Source organism: Cyclopterus lumpus, chromosome 24, assembly GCF_009769545.1.
Source record: "Cyclopterus lumpus isolate fCycLum1 chromosome 24, fCycLum1.pri, whole genome shotgun sequence".
NCBI classification, from domain to species: domain Eukaryota; kingdom Metazoa; phylum Chordata; class Actinopteri; order Perciformes; family Cyclopteridae; genus Cyclopterus; species Cyclopterus lumpus.
The window spans coordinates 2451256-2471255 of record NC_046989.1 but is presented as its reverse complement, the minus strand read 5'-3'; the positions used below and the strand labels follow the sequence as shown (position 1 = coordinate 2471255).

Below are 20000 nucleotides of genomic sequence, written 5' to 3'. Positions count from 1 at the left end.
CGGAGTCCTTCTCTCCTCGCCTTCGCTCCTCCCCTCCGGCCCCTCGGAGGCCTTCGCTCCTCCTCCCCTCCTCCCCTCGGAGGCCTTCGCTCCTCCTCCTCCCCTCCGGCCCCTCGGAGGCCTTGGCTCCTCCTCCCCTCCGGCCCCTCGGAGGGCCTTCGCTCCTCCTCCTCCTGTTTCCTCCAAACGGGGGAGGAGTCATCCTCGAGGGAAGACCTCGATGAATCGGATAGATTATTTGACTTTATGTTTCTAAACCTTTTCTCAAATCTGGTTTTAAAGCTTCTCGTTTAAAAACCAGCGAAGAGGGTTCAAAGAATCACGTGGCCTTCAAAATAAAAGCACGTGACTCTGTTAACTTCTCTATAAGTCACATGACTCTGTTTCACTGTAAAGACCTCACTGCTCAGTTGATCCATTAAAGGAGAATTGAAGTGAGAGTTTTGTCTTTGATTACAGGACTGCACTGTTTATGAGATCGAGGAGAAGATTCTGGAAGTGGTGAGTACGGCTTCTCTTTTCCTCTGGTTTGGACACACACACACACACACACACACAGTCAGTGATCACACACTTCCTTTTCCTGTGTGTGTGTGTGTGTGTGTGTGTGTGTGTGTGTGTGTGTGTGTGTGTGTGTGTGTGTGTGTGTGTGTGTGTGTGTGTGTGTGTGTGTGTGTGTGTGTGTGTGTGTGTGTGTGTGTGTGTGTGTGTGTGTGTGTGTGTGTGTGTGTGTGAGAGAATCTGCAGATTTGTTTATTCAGCTCAGAAGCGTCCACTTCCTGTCTTAGATAACACTTCCTGTTGGTCGTCCTGTTTTCCCCAGAATACTGAACAAGCTGACGTTAAAATCCCTTTCGCTCCTGACCACCTCCTCGTGTGACCTCGTGACCCCTCTGACTTCTCTATTGAGTCCTAAAGTTTTACTTTAACGCCGCGTCGAACACCTCGTGCCACTAAAACTACATCCTGGTTCCTCGTGAGACACAAAGTGATTGAAAAGCACGTTTTCTTTAAACAAAACTCTGCCGTTAATTAACCAGAAGCTGTAAAAAAAAAAAAAAAAAAAAAAAAAACGTCATTGTGATTAGTTTCATCTTTTTCCGACGGTTCCTGAACGCATCACGTGTCAGCTTACAATTGTGATTGTGATATTTCATCAAAAACCTTTTTATCCTACGTGTCTCATTTAAACCCATCTACAAATAAACCAGATGCTTTAAATAATAACAATAATGCTGAGCTCCTCCATAATGGATTGACCAAAAAACATCAAACATTAGTAACAATTTATTTGATTTGATTTCACTTTTAAATTCCTGCCTCCCGTGACTCGGCCTCAGGCTCCGGCTACGTTTACTCCTCTGATCTCTTCGGGGTTCATCAGTCTATTTATCTTCTCACAGAGAGGTCAGAGGTCAGGGTCGGACCGCTTTAGTGCCACAGCAGATGGGGACCAAGAAATCATTTCAGTAATAAAACATGCAACTTTATCTTATTTGGGGGATTCAAACCGTTGTCTTTCATTTGTTTTCAGTCCCGAGCTCTGACCGCCGTCTGCGAGAAGACGGTCCAGACGACCTCTGACCCCTCAAAGAGTGACCTGTCCTGTCTGGAGGAGGTGCACATCACCAACATCAAGCCTGGGGAGGGGCTGGTGAGCTCATTTACACCAGAGAACACACACACACACACACACACACACACACACACACACACTTCTTTAAATGTGTTTTCGCCCCTCAGGGTATTTACATCAAGTCCACGTACGACGGGCTTCACGTCGTCACGGGAACCACAGAGAACGTGAGTGCCCGGTCGGTTGAAGAGTCTCTTCAGTTCAGCGTCTGTTGGGACTAACATGGTGTGACTCTGTCCTTCAGTCGCCTGCAGACAAAACCCAGAGGATCCACGCCGGAGACGAGGTCGTTCAGGTCAACAGACAGACAGTGGTGAGTCCAAGGGACGGCCAGCAGACGCTACGCTTAGCTTAGCTTAGCATACACACTGGAAACGGGGGGAACAGCTAGCCTCACTAGTCAAAAGGTTAAACGCTGCGTTGTGGTTTAATGTGAGGCCGAAGCTCCGGTGCTCCTGAAGGTCTGTTCTCGGGATCAAGAGCTCTGCTCTGTGATTGGTCCAGGTGGGCTGGCAGTTGAAGCACCTGGTGGAGAAGCTGAGGGCGGAGTCCGGAGGCGTCGTCCTGTTGGTGAAGAAGAGGCCGTCCGGAACGTCCGCCGGCTTCGCGCCCGCCCCGCTGAAGAACCTGCGCTGGAGGCCGCCGCTCATACAGGTGAGCGACGCCCTGCCAGGTGCCTTTGAGCAAAGACACCGACATCCAACCAGAGGCGACCGCACTGTGTTTTCCGTCCTCCGGGTCGTGGTTTTTATTTCCATTCTCCAATAAAGCAACGAGCAGCAGGAGGTCGGTCTGTGGTCGTGGTGCTGTTAAATGCCGTAGGAAACCTCAGGCTTCAAAGAACAGGCGTGTTTCTATTCAACCCAAAAGAAGCCGGACTCTCCTTCAAGGAAAATGATGGCGGCCATAACGCAGATTAAATACTCCACATGGAACACAGATATGTCACATTGGGCTTTAATGTTAAACCTTTTGTAATAATAACTTAATTAATATAACATGATTTTATTGTTTACATTTATTTGAATATTCTTTGAATTTAACAATATATAAAATATATTAGCCTTATCCTTGAATCGGATCATAATCATGTTTATTATTGTGCGTTTGTCACATTAGATGTGACATTTGTGTCACAACATATTCAAGTTATTCATGTTATTCATGTTATGTAAGCATTATTATTCTTGAATTTACCTCCATCTTTTTAAATGGAGCTACTCATGTCATGTGACTTCGTGCTCCCATGTCACATGACCCACCAAGAACTTTACAGAACTTTTTTTTTTTTTCTCTCCTTCCAACCCTAAAAGGTTCTAATGTCCGGAGCTTCTCAGCAGCATTTGAATGCATCACACAGGTGCAAGCAACCTGAAATCCGTCTTGTCCTCTCTCTCTCTTTCCTCCCTCTCTTTCCTCCCTCCCTCCTTCCCTCGCTCATTCTCTCCAACACAATGGCAGGTACTTGACCTGTGACAGAACTCTAATAAGTAATAATAATAATAATAATAAGTAATAATAATAATAATAATAAGTAATGCAAAGGAACGGTTCAGCTCACCAGAACGTGAAAACGATCAGAAAAAACATACGAGACGATATTTTATAAGTCTTTGAAATATAAAACTGTGCTAAGATACCAGTAACTGGTCCAGATGCTCCTGAGGAGGAGGAGGAGGAGGTGGTGGTGGTGAAGGAGGAGGAGGAGGAGGAGGAGAGGGAGGTGGTGGTTGAGGAGAAGGTAGAGGAGGAGGAGGAGGAGGAGGAGCAGGAGGAGGAGGAGCAGCGATACGATGGAGAGCACAGCGGCCATTTTGCCTCCTCGTGGTTTCCCCGGTTCTCCTTCTGTCATCGCGACGTTTTGCTTTCTGAGCCACCAGTAAACCCAGTGAGCTGCTCCACAGCCCTGTGGGAACAATGGGTTCCCTTGTGTGTGTGTGTGTGTGTGTGTGTGTGTGTGTGTGTGTGTGTGTGTGTGTGTGTGTGTGTGTGTGTGTGTGTGTGTGTGTGTGTGTGTGTGTGTGTGTGTGTGTGTGTGTGTGTGTGTGTGTGTGTGTGTGTCGGCCGGCTCGGTCTCTAATCTCTGCTATCAAAACAGATCTGAGGTCAGTCTCGCCGCGCCGGCACTCCTACTGTTCAGGTCAAAGGTCATCTTCCATCAACGCTTACGTCGCCCCGACTTATGCTCGTCCGTCACACAATTCACAAGAGATTATAACTTCCCTGTGTTTGATCAATAATTACAATAAATGTATGAACAATAGACTTATATATATATATATATATATATATATATATATATATATATATCAATGACGTTGAAAAATAGTTGCACACAGTACGACAATAAGTTCTAAGTCTGATCCTCAGCGTTCGTGTTCAGATCTTTAATCACTTCTTCTTTCAGTGTTTTTGTTCCTGAGATTTGAAGCAGGAAGGAAACCGTTTCTCTCCTCGAGCTCCGGCGCCTCGCGAGGTCGACAGGAAAGTCTTTTGAAGATCTCATCCTGTGCTCCTATTTAACAACATACGCATAAAACATTCAGTAAAGAAACATATTCCTTACATTCAAAGCCTGCCAACTTTTAGCGATCCAATCAAAAGGGTTTGATTTCATTCCTTTTTTAAACTGTTTGCGTCAAGTGGTTTCTTTTCTCCGATTTTCGATCCCCGTCTCAGAATAAAATCCTCGGGCATTACATCATGTCAGGATTTTCTCATTGTCTCAGGTTTGCCCTGCTGGTCTCCTGGTGTCCACTGGGGGCAGCGTTGCTGTATGACAACACTGCAGTGTTTGATGCAATGCAACCAAATCATTGTTGTTGCTAATCATTGACACATCACATTCTCTCTCCTGACCACCAGGGGGCGACTCCTCTGGTTGTATAGAAGTCTATGCTTCATGTGTTAAAGCTGCATTCTCTCTTTTGACCACCAGGGGGTGACTCCTCTGGTTGTATAGAAGTCTATGCTTCATGTGTTAAAGCTGCATTCTCTCGCCTGACCACCAGGGGGCGACTCCTCTGGTTGTATAGAAGTCTATGCTTCATGTGTTAAAGCTGCATTCTCTCTCCTGACCACCAGGGGGCGACTCCTCTGGTTGTATAGAAGTCTATGCTTCATGTGTTAAAGCTGCATTCTCTCACCTGACCACCAGGGGGCGACTCCTCTGGTTGTATAGAAGTCTATGCTTCATGTGTTAAAGCTGCATTCTCTCTCCTGACCACCAGGGGGCGACTCCTCTGGTTGTATAGAAGTCTATGCTTCATGTGTTAAAGCTGCATTCTCTCTTTTGACCACCAGGGGGTGACTCCTCTGGTTGTATAGAAGTCTATGCTTCATGTGTTAAAGCTGCATTCTCTCGCCTGACCACCAGGGGGCGACTCCTCTGGTTGTATAGAAGTCTATGATTCATGTGTTAAAGCTGCATTCTCTCTCCTGACCACCAGGGGGTGACTCCTCTGGTTGTATAGAAGTCTATGCTTCATGTGTTAAAGATGCATTCTCTCTCCTGACCACCAGGGGGTGACTCCTCTGGTTGTATAGAAGTCTATGCTTCATGCGTTAAAGCTGCATTCTCTCTCCTGACCACCAGGGGGCGACTCCTTTGGTTGTCTAGAAGTCTATGCTTCATGTGTTAAAGCTGCATTCTCTCTACTGACCACCAGGGGGCGACTCCTCTGGTTGTATAGAAGTCTATGCTTCATGTGGTAAAGCTGCATTCTCTCTCCTGACCACCAGGGGGCGACTCCTCTGGTTGTATAGAAGTCTATATAAATGACTCTACTTCTCTTGATGTATTCCCTCAGTAAACATTGTAAACATTAGTTTTTGGTCTCAATCTCTAGTTTCAAGTCTTCTTCAATACAGCGTGATGTTCATTTAGTAAATTATGGTCATTTAGAGTCAAACAGACCTTAAAGAAGGGGATGCTTTAGGGGCGGGGCTACAAGGTGATTGACATGCCTCTACCACAGACCTATACGTCGTCTCTACGTCACTCCTGAGTCCTAATACGGTCACTTCCTGTTCACTGGTTGCAAAAAGAACAAGATGGCGACGGCCTAATTGTCGAACTAGAGGCTTCAGAGCGGCGGTCCACAAACCAACGAGTGACGTCACCACGACGACGACGTCCCCTTCTGACAAACGCTGTGTGACTTAGTGTCTCTCTCTCTCTCTCTCTCTCTCTCTCTCTCTCTCTCTCCAGACCTCTCAGGGAGCTCCGGGTCTCTACAGAACCCGACAGCCAGAACCCTCGGAGGCTCCTGGGAAGAGAGGGAAGACGGCCATATTGGATTTGTACGTCCCTCCTCCGCCCGCTGCTCCGTACGCGCCGCTGTGAGTCACCGGGTCGCCAAGCAGAACCCGATAACCCGACAGCAGCGAGTTCCTAACCCTCGTCTTCCTCCTCTGCAGAGACGGGAAGAAGAACGCGTCTCCGGGCGTGAAGCGGAGGCCCAGGTCTCCGAACTCGTGTCTGGACTCGGACGTGCGGCGTCGCTTCACTCTCATCGACGACAACAGGACGCCCGCCAGCCCCCCCCCTCCTGAACTCAACCAACCAATCCCTGTGTGCCTCAGACAGCGCTTGTCTACACGCTGTGAGCGCACACACACACACACACACACACACACACACACATACAGACAAACACACACACACACACACACACACACACACACACACATACACACACACACACACACACACACACACATATACAGACAAACACACACACACACACACACACACACACACATTAACATAACATATTGTCATTGTTAAAGGAATGTCTGATTCATGGGAGAAAAGAAAAGAAATGATGCATCATGGTGGGGAAAAAAAACACACCAACAGAAGATGAAATAGCTTGTAAATGTTGTTGTTGTTGTTGTTGTCGTCTTGTCGGCAGGTAAACCTCGACCCGTCTCCATGCCGGTGGAGTCGTTCTCACGTGACCCGTCCTCCAGACTCGGCGCTCAGGGAAGGAAAGGTGAGCGTCCTCCGTAATCTCACCGCTATCGCCGGTCGATTATTAACACCGTCCGGCAACACTTCACCTTCAGCGTGTGTGTGTGTGTGTGTGTGTGTGTGTGTGTGTGTGTGTCGAGATATCAGGTTACTGGAAGTCAGGTAAACAAACCGTTTACCCACCGTGTCATTGACTCCATCCTGAACGCTTCTCAATGTCATTCGGGTATTCGGTGCTGGTGTTTTAGAAGTGAGCTGTGGAGAAGAACCTCCACCTGAACCCTCCACTTCCTGTTCCAGACCTGCTGCACAGGTACCTGAGTAACGAGGGGATCAGCACCATCCCGGAGGAGGAGCCGTGCTTCCCTCTGCCGTACCGAGGACACCCGTCTGTTCGCGGCGTCGACCACATCCGGGGCAGCCAGTGCTTCATCAACGCCAACCTGCACAGCAGCGCCACCATCCCGTACCAGGAAGCGGCGGTGTCCAAGAAGTCCTCCTCCTCCTCCTCCTCCTCCTCCGCCTCCTCCTCCTCGGTGGTTTCTCCTCCGATGGCCGTGGCCAAACCGTCGACGTCGCTGCTGGGCGGCTGGCTGGCTCGTCTCCGGCTGCTCAGCCACTGACGGATGAGACGCACCGGGCTCCTCCAGGAGGCCTCGAGACGCCTCCAGGAGGCCTCGAGACGCCTCCAGGAGGCCTCGAGACGCCTCCAGGAGGCCTCGAGACGCCTCCAGGAGGCCTCGAGACGCCTCCAGGAGGCCTCGAGACGCCAGTGGCTTCACACCTCCACATCTCCACATCTCCAAATCTCCAAATCTCCAAATCTCCAAATCTCCACATCTCCACATCTCCACATCTCCACATCTCCACATCTCCAAACCTCCACATCTCCACATCTCCACATCTCCACATCTCCACATCTCCAAACCTCCACATCTCCACATCTCCACATCTCCACATCTCCACATCTCCACATCTCCACATCTCCACATCTCCAAACCTCCACATCGCCACATCTCCACATCTCCACATCTCCACATCTCCACATCTCCACATCTCCACATCTCCACATCTCCACATCTCCACATCTCCAAACCTCCACATCTCCACATCTCCACATCTCCAAACCTCCACATCTCCACATCTCCACATCTCCACATCTCCACATCTCCACATCTGCCCTACAGCTGATTACAGAGTTATGACATCTCTCTGATTTCAGTATTTCTTAATGAAAACTGTAAAAACACTTTTTAATGTTGCTTTTTTAAATTGTAATGCCGTAAACTGCCTTTCAGTGACTTAAGTTTGGACCTGCTGAGCTTCCATAGCGGATGTCCAGACAGTAGCTCCTCGTCTCTTTTGGTCCTTTTCAGCGCTCCAGAAACATTTTTTTTATAGAATCAATAAGAAGGATTTATAATCTAATCTAAAGTGTTGTCAGGTTCGGCGCCCTGACTCCGGTCTGACAGGTTCAGATGGAATAATCCCACTTCACTGTCTTTTCCTCGCGTTTCTTTTGTCTGTAAATACGTTTTTTATTTTATTGAGAAGATGAACGAATAATAAATACAAGAGCTCTACATTCATCAATAACTAGTCAAAGGAAGAATGGATGAAATGTGACTTGTTTGACTACTTAAGGCCTTTCCACACTCGTTATTGTTCTTTATTAATAACATCTGTGTTCACCCAACATGGCTGCTGTGAACACGTGAGATAAAATGGTCAAAATGATCTTTTATTATTTGGGTTTGAGAGTGATTTTACAATCAGAGGAGCTCCTTATGAAGTCTCCATCTTTTCTTTTGGTGAAGAGTGTTTCTGCTTCATAACGTTACGCAAGACGTATACAAAGATGTACAAAAGATTACAACTGTAAATATCACGTTTCTGTCTTCGGAGCAAATGAGTAGAAACAAAAGTATTTTCTCTTTAAATCTAAAGAGACGAGATTTCATTTTAAAGTGAGACTGTCACTTTTTAAAAATGTAAAAATCATCGTTTTATAAATAAAAAGTGCCATTTATTAAATATATAAATATATATATATATATATATATTACCATTTCAGTTTCCTGACTTGAGTTTCTGCACTGTGTGTGTGTGTGTGTGTGTGTGTGTGCGTGTGCCCGTATTGGCTGATGGCGCCACCTAGTGGACAGTGTCGACTGCACACACCGCTTTTGTCAATAATTTATTTTATTGATCGGATTAACATGACTTATATATATATATATATATATATATATATATATATATATATATATATATATGAAGTCAGGTTAATTAATTTTATTCTGTTAAGGGAATTAAAATCTGTTTTCTTATTGTTAACCCAGTTTAAATGTTTGTGTCCTTGGTTGCAGTAAACAAGATGTTTACACCAGTTATTTTGCAGTATAATAAAGCACTATATATATATATATATATATATATATATATATATATATATATATATATATACACTAAGTAAAACACATAAACGCATAATATACTGTTAATTTTAATTTTGACGTTTAAAATTAAAAATTCACTGGTGAAAAGTAACTAAATACATTTACTGAAATACTGTACTCAAGTACCGCTTTGAGGTACTTGTACTTCTATTTTCTACATTATACTGGTACTCAACTACATTTTAGGAACTATTGTACTTTTTAATCCAATACATTTACTTTAAATCTTTACAGATTCAGATTAATAATCCAAAATATAATCAACTGATAAATTATGACCTATCATTTCACACTTCACCAACAGGTTGTTCAAATGAACCCCACTGCACTCTCTCATCCTCTCTCCTCTGTCCTTATCCTTCACACTAGAGCCTCCTCTCTCCTCTGTCCTTATCCTTCACACTAGAGCCTCCTCTCTCCTCTGTCCTTATCCTTCTGCTAGAGCATCCTCTCTCCTCTGTCCTTATCCTTCACACTCTCTCATCCTCTCTCCTCTGTCCTTATCCTTCACACTAGAGCCTCCTCTCTCCTCTGTCCTTATCCTTCTGCTAGAGCATCCTCTCTCCTCTGTCCTTATCCTTCACACTAGAGCATCCTCTCTCCTCTGTCCTTATCCTTCACACTAGAGCATCCTCTCTCCTCTGTCCTTATCCTTCACACTAGAGAATCCTCTCTCCTCTGTCCTTATCCTTCACACTAGAGCATCCTCTCTCCTCTGTCCTTATCCTTCACACTAGAGCCTCCTCTCTCCTCTGTCCTTATCCTTCACACTCTCTCATCCTCTCTCCTCTGTCCTTATCCTTCACACTAGAGCCTCCTCTCTCCTCTGTCCTTATCCTTCACACTAGAGCATCCTCTCTCCTCTGTCCTTATCCTTCACACTAGAGAATCCTCTCACCTCTGTCCTTATCCTTCACACTAGAGCATCCTCTCTCCTCTGTCCTTATCCTTCACACCCAGGACATGGTCTAACCTCACACCCAGGACATGGTCTAACCTCACACCCAGGACATGGTCTAACCTCACACCCAGGACATGGTCTAACCTCACACCCAGGACATGGTCTAACCTCACACCAGGACATGGTCTAACCTCACACCAGGACATGGTCTAACCTCACACCCAGGACATGGTCTAACCTCACACCAGGACATGGTCTAACCTCACACCCAGGACATGGTCTAACCTCACACCCAGGACATGGTCTAACCTCACATCCAGGACATGGTCTAACCTCACACCCAGGACATGGTCTAACCTCACACCCAGGACATGGTCTAACCTCACACCCAGGACATGGTCTAACCTCACACCAGGACATGGTCTAACCTCACATCCAGGACATGGTCTAACCTCACACCCAGGACATGGTCTAACCTCACACCCAGGACATGGTCTAACCTCACACCCAGGACATGGTCTAACCTCACACCAGGACATGGTCTAACCTCACACCCAGGACATGGTCTAACCTCACACCAGGACATGGTCTAACCTCACACCCAGGACATGGTCTAACCTCACACCAGGACATGGTCTAACCTCACATCCAGGACATGGTCTAACCTCACACCCAGGACATGGTCTAACCTCACATCCAGGACATGGTCTAACCTCACACCCAGGACATGATCTAACCTCACACCCAGGACATGGTCTAACCTCACATCCAGGACATGGTCTAACCTCACACCCAGGACATGATCTAACCTCACACCAAGGACATGGTCTAACCTCACATCCAGGACATGGTCTAACCTCACACCAGGACATGGTCTAACCTCACACCCAGGACATGGTCTAACCTCACACCCAGGACATGGTCTAACCTCACACCCAGGACATGGTCTAACCTCACACCCAGGACATGGTCTAACCTCACACCCAGGATATGGTCTAACCTCACACCCAGGACATGGTCTAACCTCCACCAATCAGCTTGTAGCTCCGTCACTTCGAGCTAAACACTCAACAAAGTCACGACTGTTGCTGTGCTGGCTCCTCATTGGTGGAACGAGCTCCCCATTGACATCAGGACAGGAAGTCTCTACAGACTAAAAACACATCTTAGTGACTACACCTTGAATAGGGAAGGTAGAGCTGTAGTAGCACTTTGTTGTTTAGCACTTTAGTAGCACTTAAATGTCTCTTACTGATAGCACTTTGGAGTTTAACGTTATTGAAGAAATTGTACTTGCTTGATTCTTGTTGTTCTGAGTTTGGACTCATGGTTTAATGCACTTATTGTAAGTCGCTTTGGATAAAAGCGTCAGCTAAATGTAATATAATGTAATGTAATGTAATGTAATGGAGTCCTTTCGCCAGCAGATGGCGGCAAAGATCTAATTAATGAAATAAAAAGGCAAAGATTGCCTACGACTAACAGATACATCACTCTTCGGAATAAATGAGTGCGCAGTTTGAGGGAAAGATTTACCAGTATCTCATAGATTAATTTAATCTTTTTAATGTTCTTAAATACTCACACTGATCATACACACACAATAATGATATAATATACAGGTTTCTAACGGAACCCACTTATAGCTCTCTAAAAGGGGACATTTGAGCATGAAGTCAAGGTTTAAATATTTATTAATTTATTATGTTGCCAAACACAATCATTTATAATTTCTTATTGATTGACGTGATTTTTTTGTGTGTGTTGTTTTTTTCCTCCCTCCCTCACTCTCGCTCGCTTGTCCGGTTCCTATAAACGCCGTCAGAGTGAGACCTCTCCCTCACCCCCCACCTCCTCGCTGCTGTAGCCCCGCCCCCTCGCTACTTTAGCCCCGCCCCCATCCCCGGTGCGAGCGGCAGTTTGTTTTCCGAGCCTCTCGTCGCGCGGATCATCAGACCCGCGCGGAGCCGCAGCCGGTTTGGACCCGCTCGGTTTGGACCGGATCATCGGACCCGCTCGGCTCGGACCCGCTCGGCTCGGCTCGGCTCGGTTTTTAAAAAAAAAAGTCGTTCAGTTCTTTTTGTGTCGCGAGTTTTGCGGTGAAACGAGAAGAAACCCCCAAGAAGCCCCTGAAGGAAAGTAACGGGTTTTAAACGTCCTGCTTTACGTCACCTTTCAGCGGACTGGAGCCGTTTGGGGGCCAAAGGTACTGAACTCCTTTACGGTAACTCTTCAAGTCAGACGGAACCTCTGGACAACCAGATGTGGGGAAATTATTATAGTTGACATAATTATATATTATTATAATAACAACAAGAATACTTAAATAAACAAGTTCTAATTATTAAAATGATATATCATAATTATTATAATATATAATTATTATAATATACAATAAGTATTATACATTATGATAATATATAATTATTGTTATTATTTTTGTAGTTTTTGTTGCATTTGTTCTGTTGGCAAACATCGATATTCAGAGTGTAAAGTCTACAGTAGGGTTAAAGGTCACGGGGTTAAAAAGGTCCCATTTGTGTTGGTTATAAGGAGTCAAGTGGGTTTTAATTTATTGCTTTAAAATGTAAAAAAATCCCCAAAATGTGTGTAATCAAATGAAATGTTCAGACTCGCTGCAGTGTGTTTTAATAAATAAAATAAAAATAATAATAGTTATAAAGTCACATTTAGGTTTATTTAAGTGTTAAATGGATTTGAATGTGTTTTATTGAGCTAAAATCCTAAATTTTCCTTTAAAATCTGGAGTAGTTCGGGTTGTCTGTTGCAATTTGAGAATGTTTTACATTCTAAAATGTTTTCTAATTAATTGATCTATGTTTTCTGGGTAAACGTTGCAAACTGTTTAATATTATAATGTATATTTAATTGAAGGCGAGGAGGGATAACTCGTTGACGTTCTGTGATTCACACCAGATGCGCCCGGCGCCCGGAGGCTTCGGGCAGGGAGCCGTTTTTGGAGGAGAACTTCTCAGGAGCCCGAGTCCCTCGCCGTGTTCCTAGCTCGGCGATGCCCGGTGAGAGGAAACCCGCCTGGCAGGATTTCGGTGGCGAGAAACGTGAACGGAAAACGCTCGGCTGACCAACCAAAAGCCTGTCGGGTTCTTTCTTCTTCTTCTTTTTTGGATGTCGTTCACCCGCGACGCCTTTCTCCCGCCTGGACGACGCCACAGATAGCAGAGCCGATGTCGGGCGTCAGCAGCCCGCCGCCGCCGCCGCCTCTGGCCTCGCCGCCTCTGGCCTCGGCGCCTCTGGCCTCGGCGCGCTCTTTCCCGCTGCTCCCTCAGCACGGCGCCCCGCCCACGCCGTCCCCGTCCCCGAGCCCGCCGGCCACCCTCTGCGGCCGGCTCTCCAACGGGAGCCTGACGGCCCCCAGCCCCACCGACTCGCGGGGGTCCATCCTCGGAGTCTCCTTCCTGGTTCAGATCGGACTCACCAGGGAGACGGTCACCCTGGACTCCGGAGACCACTCGCTGGCCGCCGTCAGGGAGCTCGTCTGCTCCATCGTGGACCAGAAGGTACGTTTTCTTTCCCGTGGTGGTCTCGCACCGCCGAGTTAGTTCTCTCCGGAGATCGAATGGCAAAATTTATGCACGCATGAATATTTGGTTCCCGCGGTTCGGTGACGTGCTAGCTGGCGAGCTAACCGCTAACGTTTAGCACGTCCTGACCTCCCTCAAACATCAAGACGGCTCGTCATTGGTGAAAGTTCACTGGACCGTTTAAATAAAAGAGTTCGTGCAGACTTACGAATCCGCTGATTGTGGCGATTTTCATTTGAGTGAATTGGGTTTCGCTGCTTTTAATATTTAGTAATTGTAAAGGAAAACGTGTTTCCATAGAAACGTTAACCATTTTGCAGTTATTGATTAGTTATTGAGAGATGAGAGATGTTTGGTAAACTTTCCCTCATCGCCTCGACTCTCAGCTCCACTAATCTTTAGACATCTACTGGTGTTGAACGCACCACCTGCTCTCACACACGCAGACACACACACACAGACACACACACACACACACACACAGACACACACACACAGACACACACACAAACATACACAAACATACACACACACACACACACACACACACATACAAACGTACACAAACACAGACACACACACACACACACACGCGCACACACACACAAACATACACACCTGCTCTCACACACACAGACTCACACAGACACACACAGACACACACACACACACACACACACGCACACACACACAAACATACACACCTGCTCACACACACACCACACACACACGCACACACACACAAACATACACACCTGCTCTCACACACACAGACACACACACACACAAACACACACACACAGACACACACAAGCATACACACACGCACACGCACACACACACACACACACAGTGTGACTTTGTGGTTGTCGGTGTCGCTGCATCAACGCTCCCCCACTTCCTGTTTCACAGCTGTGTGAACGAGTATAAATAAATAAGTCAACGGTAAAAAAAAACAGGAAAACTCAAATATGATATATTCTTACTTTTGGACATATTCTGCAGAATGTGTGCCCAGAAGAGCATAAACCCCTCCAGTGGGGGGGTCACCGTGGAACTGGGGTCCAGTTTAAAAAACTGACCTCATCACTGGAATTTACGTGTTCCTGTTTTTGTGTCCACGTCGTGGAGCTCTGAGGTTTGTCTCCGGGTGGATTTACTGCTGTTCTACACTGTGTGTGTGTGTGTGTGTGTGTGGGGGGGGGGGGGTAGGAAGGGGGTGAGGAAGTAGGGAAGTACCCCTCCCCACACACACACACACACACACACACACACACACACACACACACACACACACACACACACACACACAGGAGGTGGTGGAGACCCAAAGCGGAGCTGAAAGACAACTAAACAAACTCGACTTCAACGTCACTCGTTGTCTGTTGGATGCAGAAATAGGCACAAAAACTTTAATGTAGACATTCAAATATATTTAATTTTTATTTTGATCAAAAGAAAATAGGAAACATTATCTGTAGTTTTTTTTTTCTTCAGTAAATCATCTCACAGCTTGCAGATTACATGCAAACATCTTTAAATTAATTAAGATTAATTAAAAGAAAACAATTAAAAATGTTTTCCACTTTTCCAGTGTACTATTTCATTTTTTTTCCCTTCAATTAATTTGCCAAATTATTCTACAAAAGTTTTAGAAACTAAAAACAGATAATTAATAATTATTATATATAATATATATATATTATTATAAACATTTGATTAGAAAAAGACTAACTAAAGTGCGTTGGTTGAGTAATGTTGATTTACTATATGATTATTATATAATATAATAATAATATATATATATATATTATAACATATAATATATATACTGTATATATAATGAATAATAAGGTCAGCAATAACAAATAATCCTTAAAGTTATGGAAAGATAAAATCATTAATGCAGGTAAAGCAAAGTGATTAAATGTCCCACTTGTTGCACCGTCTAATCAGGGATTCTTCAGCGTGTTCAATACTTATAGATTATATATTTCTGTATTGATTAACATGTCTTTCAACAAGTACTCTGCAGATGAACACGGAGAAGAAGAAGATGGTGATGACGATGAACTGAATGAATGAAACGTAGGTGTTGTTCTGATGTGAATGAGGAGGTTTAATCCGCTCTTTTATCAACATTAACCGTCGCTCTCTTTGCACTTTGGAAAGCGACGGATTAACTTTTCCATTACGAAAAAAATAAATTTAAAAAAAAGTGATAATTCTCTGAAAGGCACCAACGCTCTGGGTTCTGGAACAGGAAGTGGTTTTTGATTCGCCAAAGTCACATTTGACTGTGAAAAGGTAAACGAGTGAGAAACTGACGTCATCAGGTGAGTTCACGTCATCCATCAAACCCGGAATTCTGACGCTCATTTGCATCCGATTGTTCAGGTGGGGTGACATCATCTGCCGGCCTCTTAAAGGCGCAGTACGTCATTTTATATTTCTAATGACTGAAACTAGAGTAGAACAATGTTACTTTTTTTTTTCTCAGTAGAATGTAGAAAAACGCTCTTTTTATTAATAAAATATAAAATAAGAAACGGTAACCAGATTTAAGGGTTAAACTTTTCTCAAATGTACTTAATCGAGAAATAAAATTATTCTCGACATAAGAAGTGTGTGTGTGTGTGTGTGTGTGTGTGTGTGTGTGTGTGGGGGGGGGGGGGGGGGGGGCGTCTGTCTTCCTGTGGTCGACCATGTGACCTCTGAGGTCGTCTCTTCCGACAATAACAGGCTTCAATTCTTTGCGTCTTATTATCACTATTGCTATTATTATTATTATTACTATTATTTTTAATCTTAGTAACCCTGTTGAAACATTTAAAAAAGCTTTAATTTATAATTAAAAAACTTCTGAAATCTTATTTCAAATTTAAAGCAAACAAATGTTATAATAAATAAATAAAATTAATACTAAATAAATACAAATGTACTTTTTTAACGATGAGACTGATGTCATTATTCAAGCTTTCATCTGGATCACAAATCAACACATTTCTGTGGTTTTTTTAAACTTTACATACTTTTTTTAAATTTCTCACGATATATTATTATTATTATTTATTATAACGGAGATGTGAACGTCACAGTTCTCTTTTATCTGGTTCTTTGTGTCCGTCGAGTTGCCGCTGAATGAATCAGAGGAAACCCTGAGGACACACACACACACACACACACACACACACACAGAGGATGTTGTTGTGGTCAGAGTGACAGATGTGTGCGGTTTCTCCTCCTCTTTGAACAGCGAACGCAACACGAGAGCGACTGGATGGTCGAAGCCGCAGTGACCCAAAGAGTAGAAAGGTCAAAGGTCACGCTGCCGTCCCAAAAACAACCTTTTTTCAATAGTTTGAATAAGAAGCGAGTGAAGTTGAACCCAAACGATCACTTTTCTTCATTGATTAAAAACACGAGGAGGTTATTTTTTTTCTCTCTTTCTTTTATTTTAGCGGGCGCCGCTTCCTGTTGTTCCACGAGCGCATGCAACAAAAATCGATCCAGCTGACGGTCGGGGTCATTTCTTCAGGGTTCGTGTATCATTAATATTTCCAATACGATCGATATTCTAATATTGCGATGCGTATCGTATCGTGAGGTGCTCTCGGATACACTTAAACTTAAGGAAGACTTAAGGAAAACAATCACATTTTTATTAAAAACGTTTCGAAATTTACGATTTGTTTAACTATTTTCCAACTTTTTAGAAATAAAGCAACAAAACGGACAATAATCTGTTATAAGAGCTGTTAGTTGATTTCCTTCAGACATGATGAATGCTTTGGGGAGTATTTGGTGTCTCGTATTTAAAGCGTATATTTTAAACTTTATTTGAGTTCATTCAACTTCTCCTCCTGCAAAGTCTTTGAATATATAAATATATATTTAATTGAGTTGAGCTCCTGGACTTCTATAAGGTGCATGCTCGACCCTGATTGGCTCCCCACTTCTTGTAAGCAGCTTGAATCCTGCGTTATGTTAAGAGTTATGTTTTTATGTGTGTGTGTGTGTGTGTGTGTGTGTGTGTGTGTGTGTGTGTGTAGATGCTGAGGGTGCTGTGCTCCCTTTTAGAAGCAGGATTATTGGTTTCCATGAACACTTAGTTCCTCTGATGCCACGAGTGCTGCACAGATTAAGAGGTGATGGATCTCTGTCTCCCCCCCTGGCTCCATTAAAAATATGGCCTGAAGTTAGAGACCCCCGCCCCCTCTTGTTCCAGCTCCTGCAGCGGGGTCAAAGGTCACGGCAGGACCTGGAGGTTTTGACCTCTGCGACCTGGACACCCTGAAGAACTGCGGTGTCCTCGGAAATGTGGTGTGTGTGTGTGTGTGTGTGTGTGTGTGTGTGTGTGTGTGTGTGTGTGTGTGTGTGTCTGTCTCTCTGTGTGTGTGTGTGTGTGTGTGTGTGTGTGTGTTAAGCCTGGTTAATGGAGGATTAACCATGAAGAGGGATCAGTGTATTAAACACACACTCTTGTCCATTAGCAGAACTCTTGCTGTGTTTCTCTGCTCACCTCACAGAAAGCAGCAGCTCTGATGTGATTGGACGCCGCAGTCGTCATGGCAGCTGAAACGGTTTCTGGTTCAGACCTCACCCACTCCCCTTTTATTTTGTCCAGCTTCCTGGTTTCATAGCGGCTGCAGAGTGAGGAGGGCGGACAACAAAACAGATGTTTTAATAATAAGCAGAAACAGATGAGATTAATGGTGAGATGGTTCATGGTTAAAGTGCTGGAGGCCAAATGAATACGAAGAGACATCAAACAACCACAAAGAGACGCAAAACGACCACAAAGACGCACTAAATGTTTCAAAAGATACGCTAAACAACTACAAAGAGACACAACATGACTATAAAGATACGCTAAACAACTACAAAGAGACACGACATGACTATAAAGATACGCTAAACAACTACAAAGAGACACGACATGACTATAAAGATACGCTAAACAACTACAAAGAGACACGACATGACTATAAAGATACGCTAAACAACTACAAAGAGACACAGCATGACTATAAAGATACGCTAAACAACTACGAAGAGACACAGCATGACTATAAAGATACGCTAAACAACTACAAAGAGACACGACATGACTATAAAGATACGCTAAACAACTACAAAGAGACACGACATGACTATAAAGATACGCTAAACAACTACAAAGAGACACAACATGACTATAAAGATACGCTAAACAACTACAAAGAGACACACCATGACTATAAAGATACGCTAAACAACTACAAAGAGACACAACATGACTATAAAGATACGCTAAACAACCGCAAAGAGACACAACATGACTATAAAGATACGCTAAACAACTACAAAGAGACACACCATGACTATAAAGATACGCTAAACAACTACAAAGAGACACAACATGACTATAAAGATACGCTAAACAACTACAAAGAGACACAACATGACTATAAAGATACGCTAAACAACTACAAAGAGACACGACATGACTATAAAGATACGCTAAACAACTACAAAGAGACACGACATGACTATAAAGATACGCTAAACAACTACGAAGAGACACAACATGACTATAAAGATACGCTAAACAACTACAAAGAGACACGACATGACTATAAAGATACGCTAAACAACCACAAAGAGACACAACATGACTATAAAGATACGCTAAACAACTACGAAGAGACACAACATGACTATAAAGATACGCTAAACAACCACAAAGAGACACAACATGACTATAAAGATACGCTAAACAACTACGAAGAGACACAACATGACTATAAAGATACGCTAAACAACCACAAAGAGACACAACATGACTATAAAGATACGCTAAACAACTACGAAGAGACACAACATGACTATAAAGATACGCTAAACAACCACAAAGAGACACAACATGACTATAAAGATACGCTAAACAACTACAGAGACACAACATGACTATAAAGATACGCTAAACAACTACAAAGAGACACAACATGACTATAAAGATACGCTAAACAACCACAAAGAGACACAACATGACTATAAAGATACGCTAAACAACTACAGAGACACAACATGACTATAAAGATACGCTAAACAACCACAAAGAGACACAACATGACTATAAAGATACGCTAAACAACTACAAAGAGACACAACATGACTATAAAGATACGCTAAACAACTACAAAGAGACACAACATGACTATAAAGATACGCTAAACAACCACAAAGAGACACAACATGACTATAAAGATACGCTAAACAACTACGAAGAGACACAACATGACTATAAAGATACGCTAAACAACCACAAAGAGACACAACATGACTATAAAGATACGCTAAACAACTACAAAGAGACACAACATGACTATAAAGATACGCTAAACAACCACAAAGAGACACAACATGACTATAAAGATACGCTAAACAACTACGAAGAGACACAACATGACTATAAAGATACGCT

The 20000-nt window shown here is 44.0% G+C and overlaps 2 protein-coding genes across 4 annotated transcripts in view; both read left to right on the top strand.

Annotated features, from left to right (window-relative positions):
- The window catches only part of LOC117727777 (connector enhancer of kinase suppressor of ras 3-like), a 21390-nt gene extending 13912 nt beyond the window's left edge, over positions 1-7478 (top strand). The window contains exons 5-13 of one of the 3 annotated variants that reach the window (XM_034528248.1): positions 460-501; positions 1535-1654; positions 1744-1803; positions 1881-1949; positions 2141-2290; positions 5847-5938; positions 6056-6240; positions 6553-6633; positions 6912-7478. In XM_034528248.1, the coding sequence (XP_034384139.1) occupies positions 460-501; positions 1535-1654; positions 1744-1803; positions 1881-1949; positions 2141-2290; positions 5847-5938; positions 6056-6240; positions 6553-6633; positions 6912-7234 (1122 nt within the window). In that variant the 3' untranslated portion in view covers positions 7235-7478. The other 2 variants (XM_034528246.1, XM_034528249.1) reach the window with 2 other exon arrangements.
- A 5803-nt stretch (positions 7479-13281) lies between these two features.
- The window catches only part of LOC117727773 (serine/threonine-protein kinase D3-like), a 26609-nt gene continuing 19890 nt past the window's right edge, over positions 13282-20000 (top strand). The window contains exon 1 of the mRNA XM_034528239.1: positions 13282-13510. The gene's annotated coding sequence lies outside the window, so the exon portion shown is untranslated. The remainder of the gene's footprint in view (positions 13511-20000) is intronic.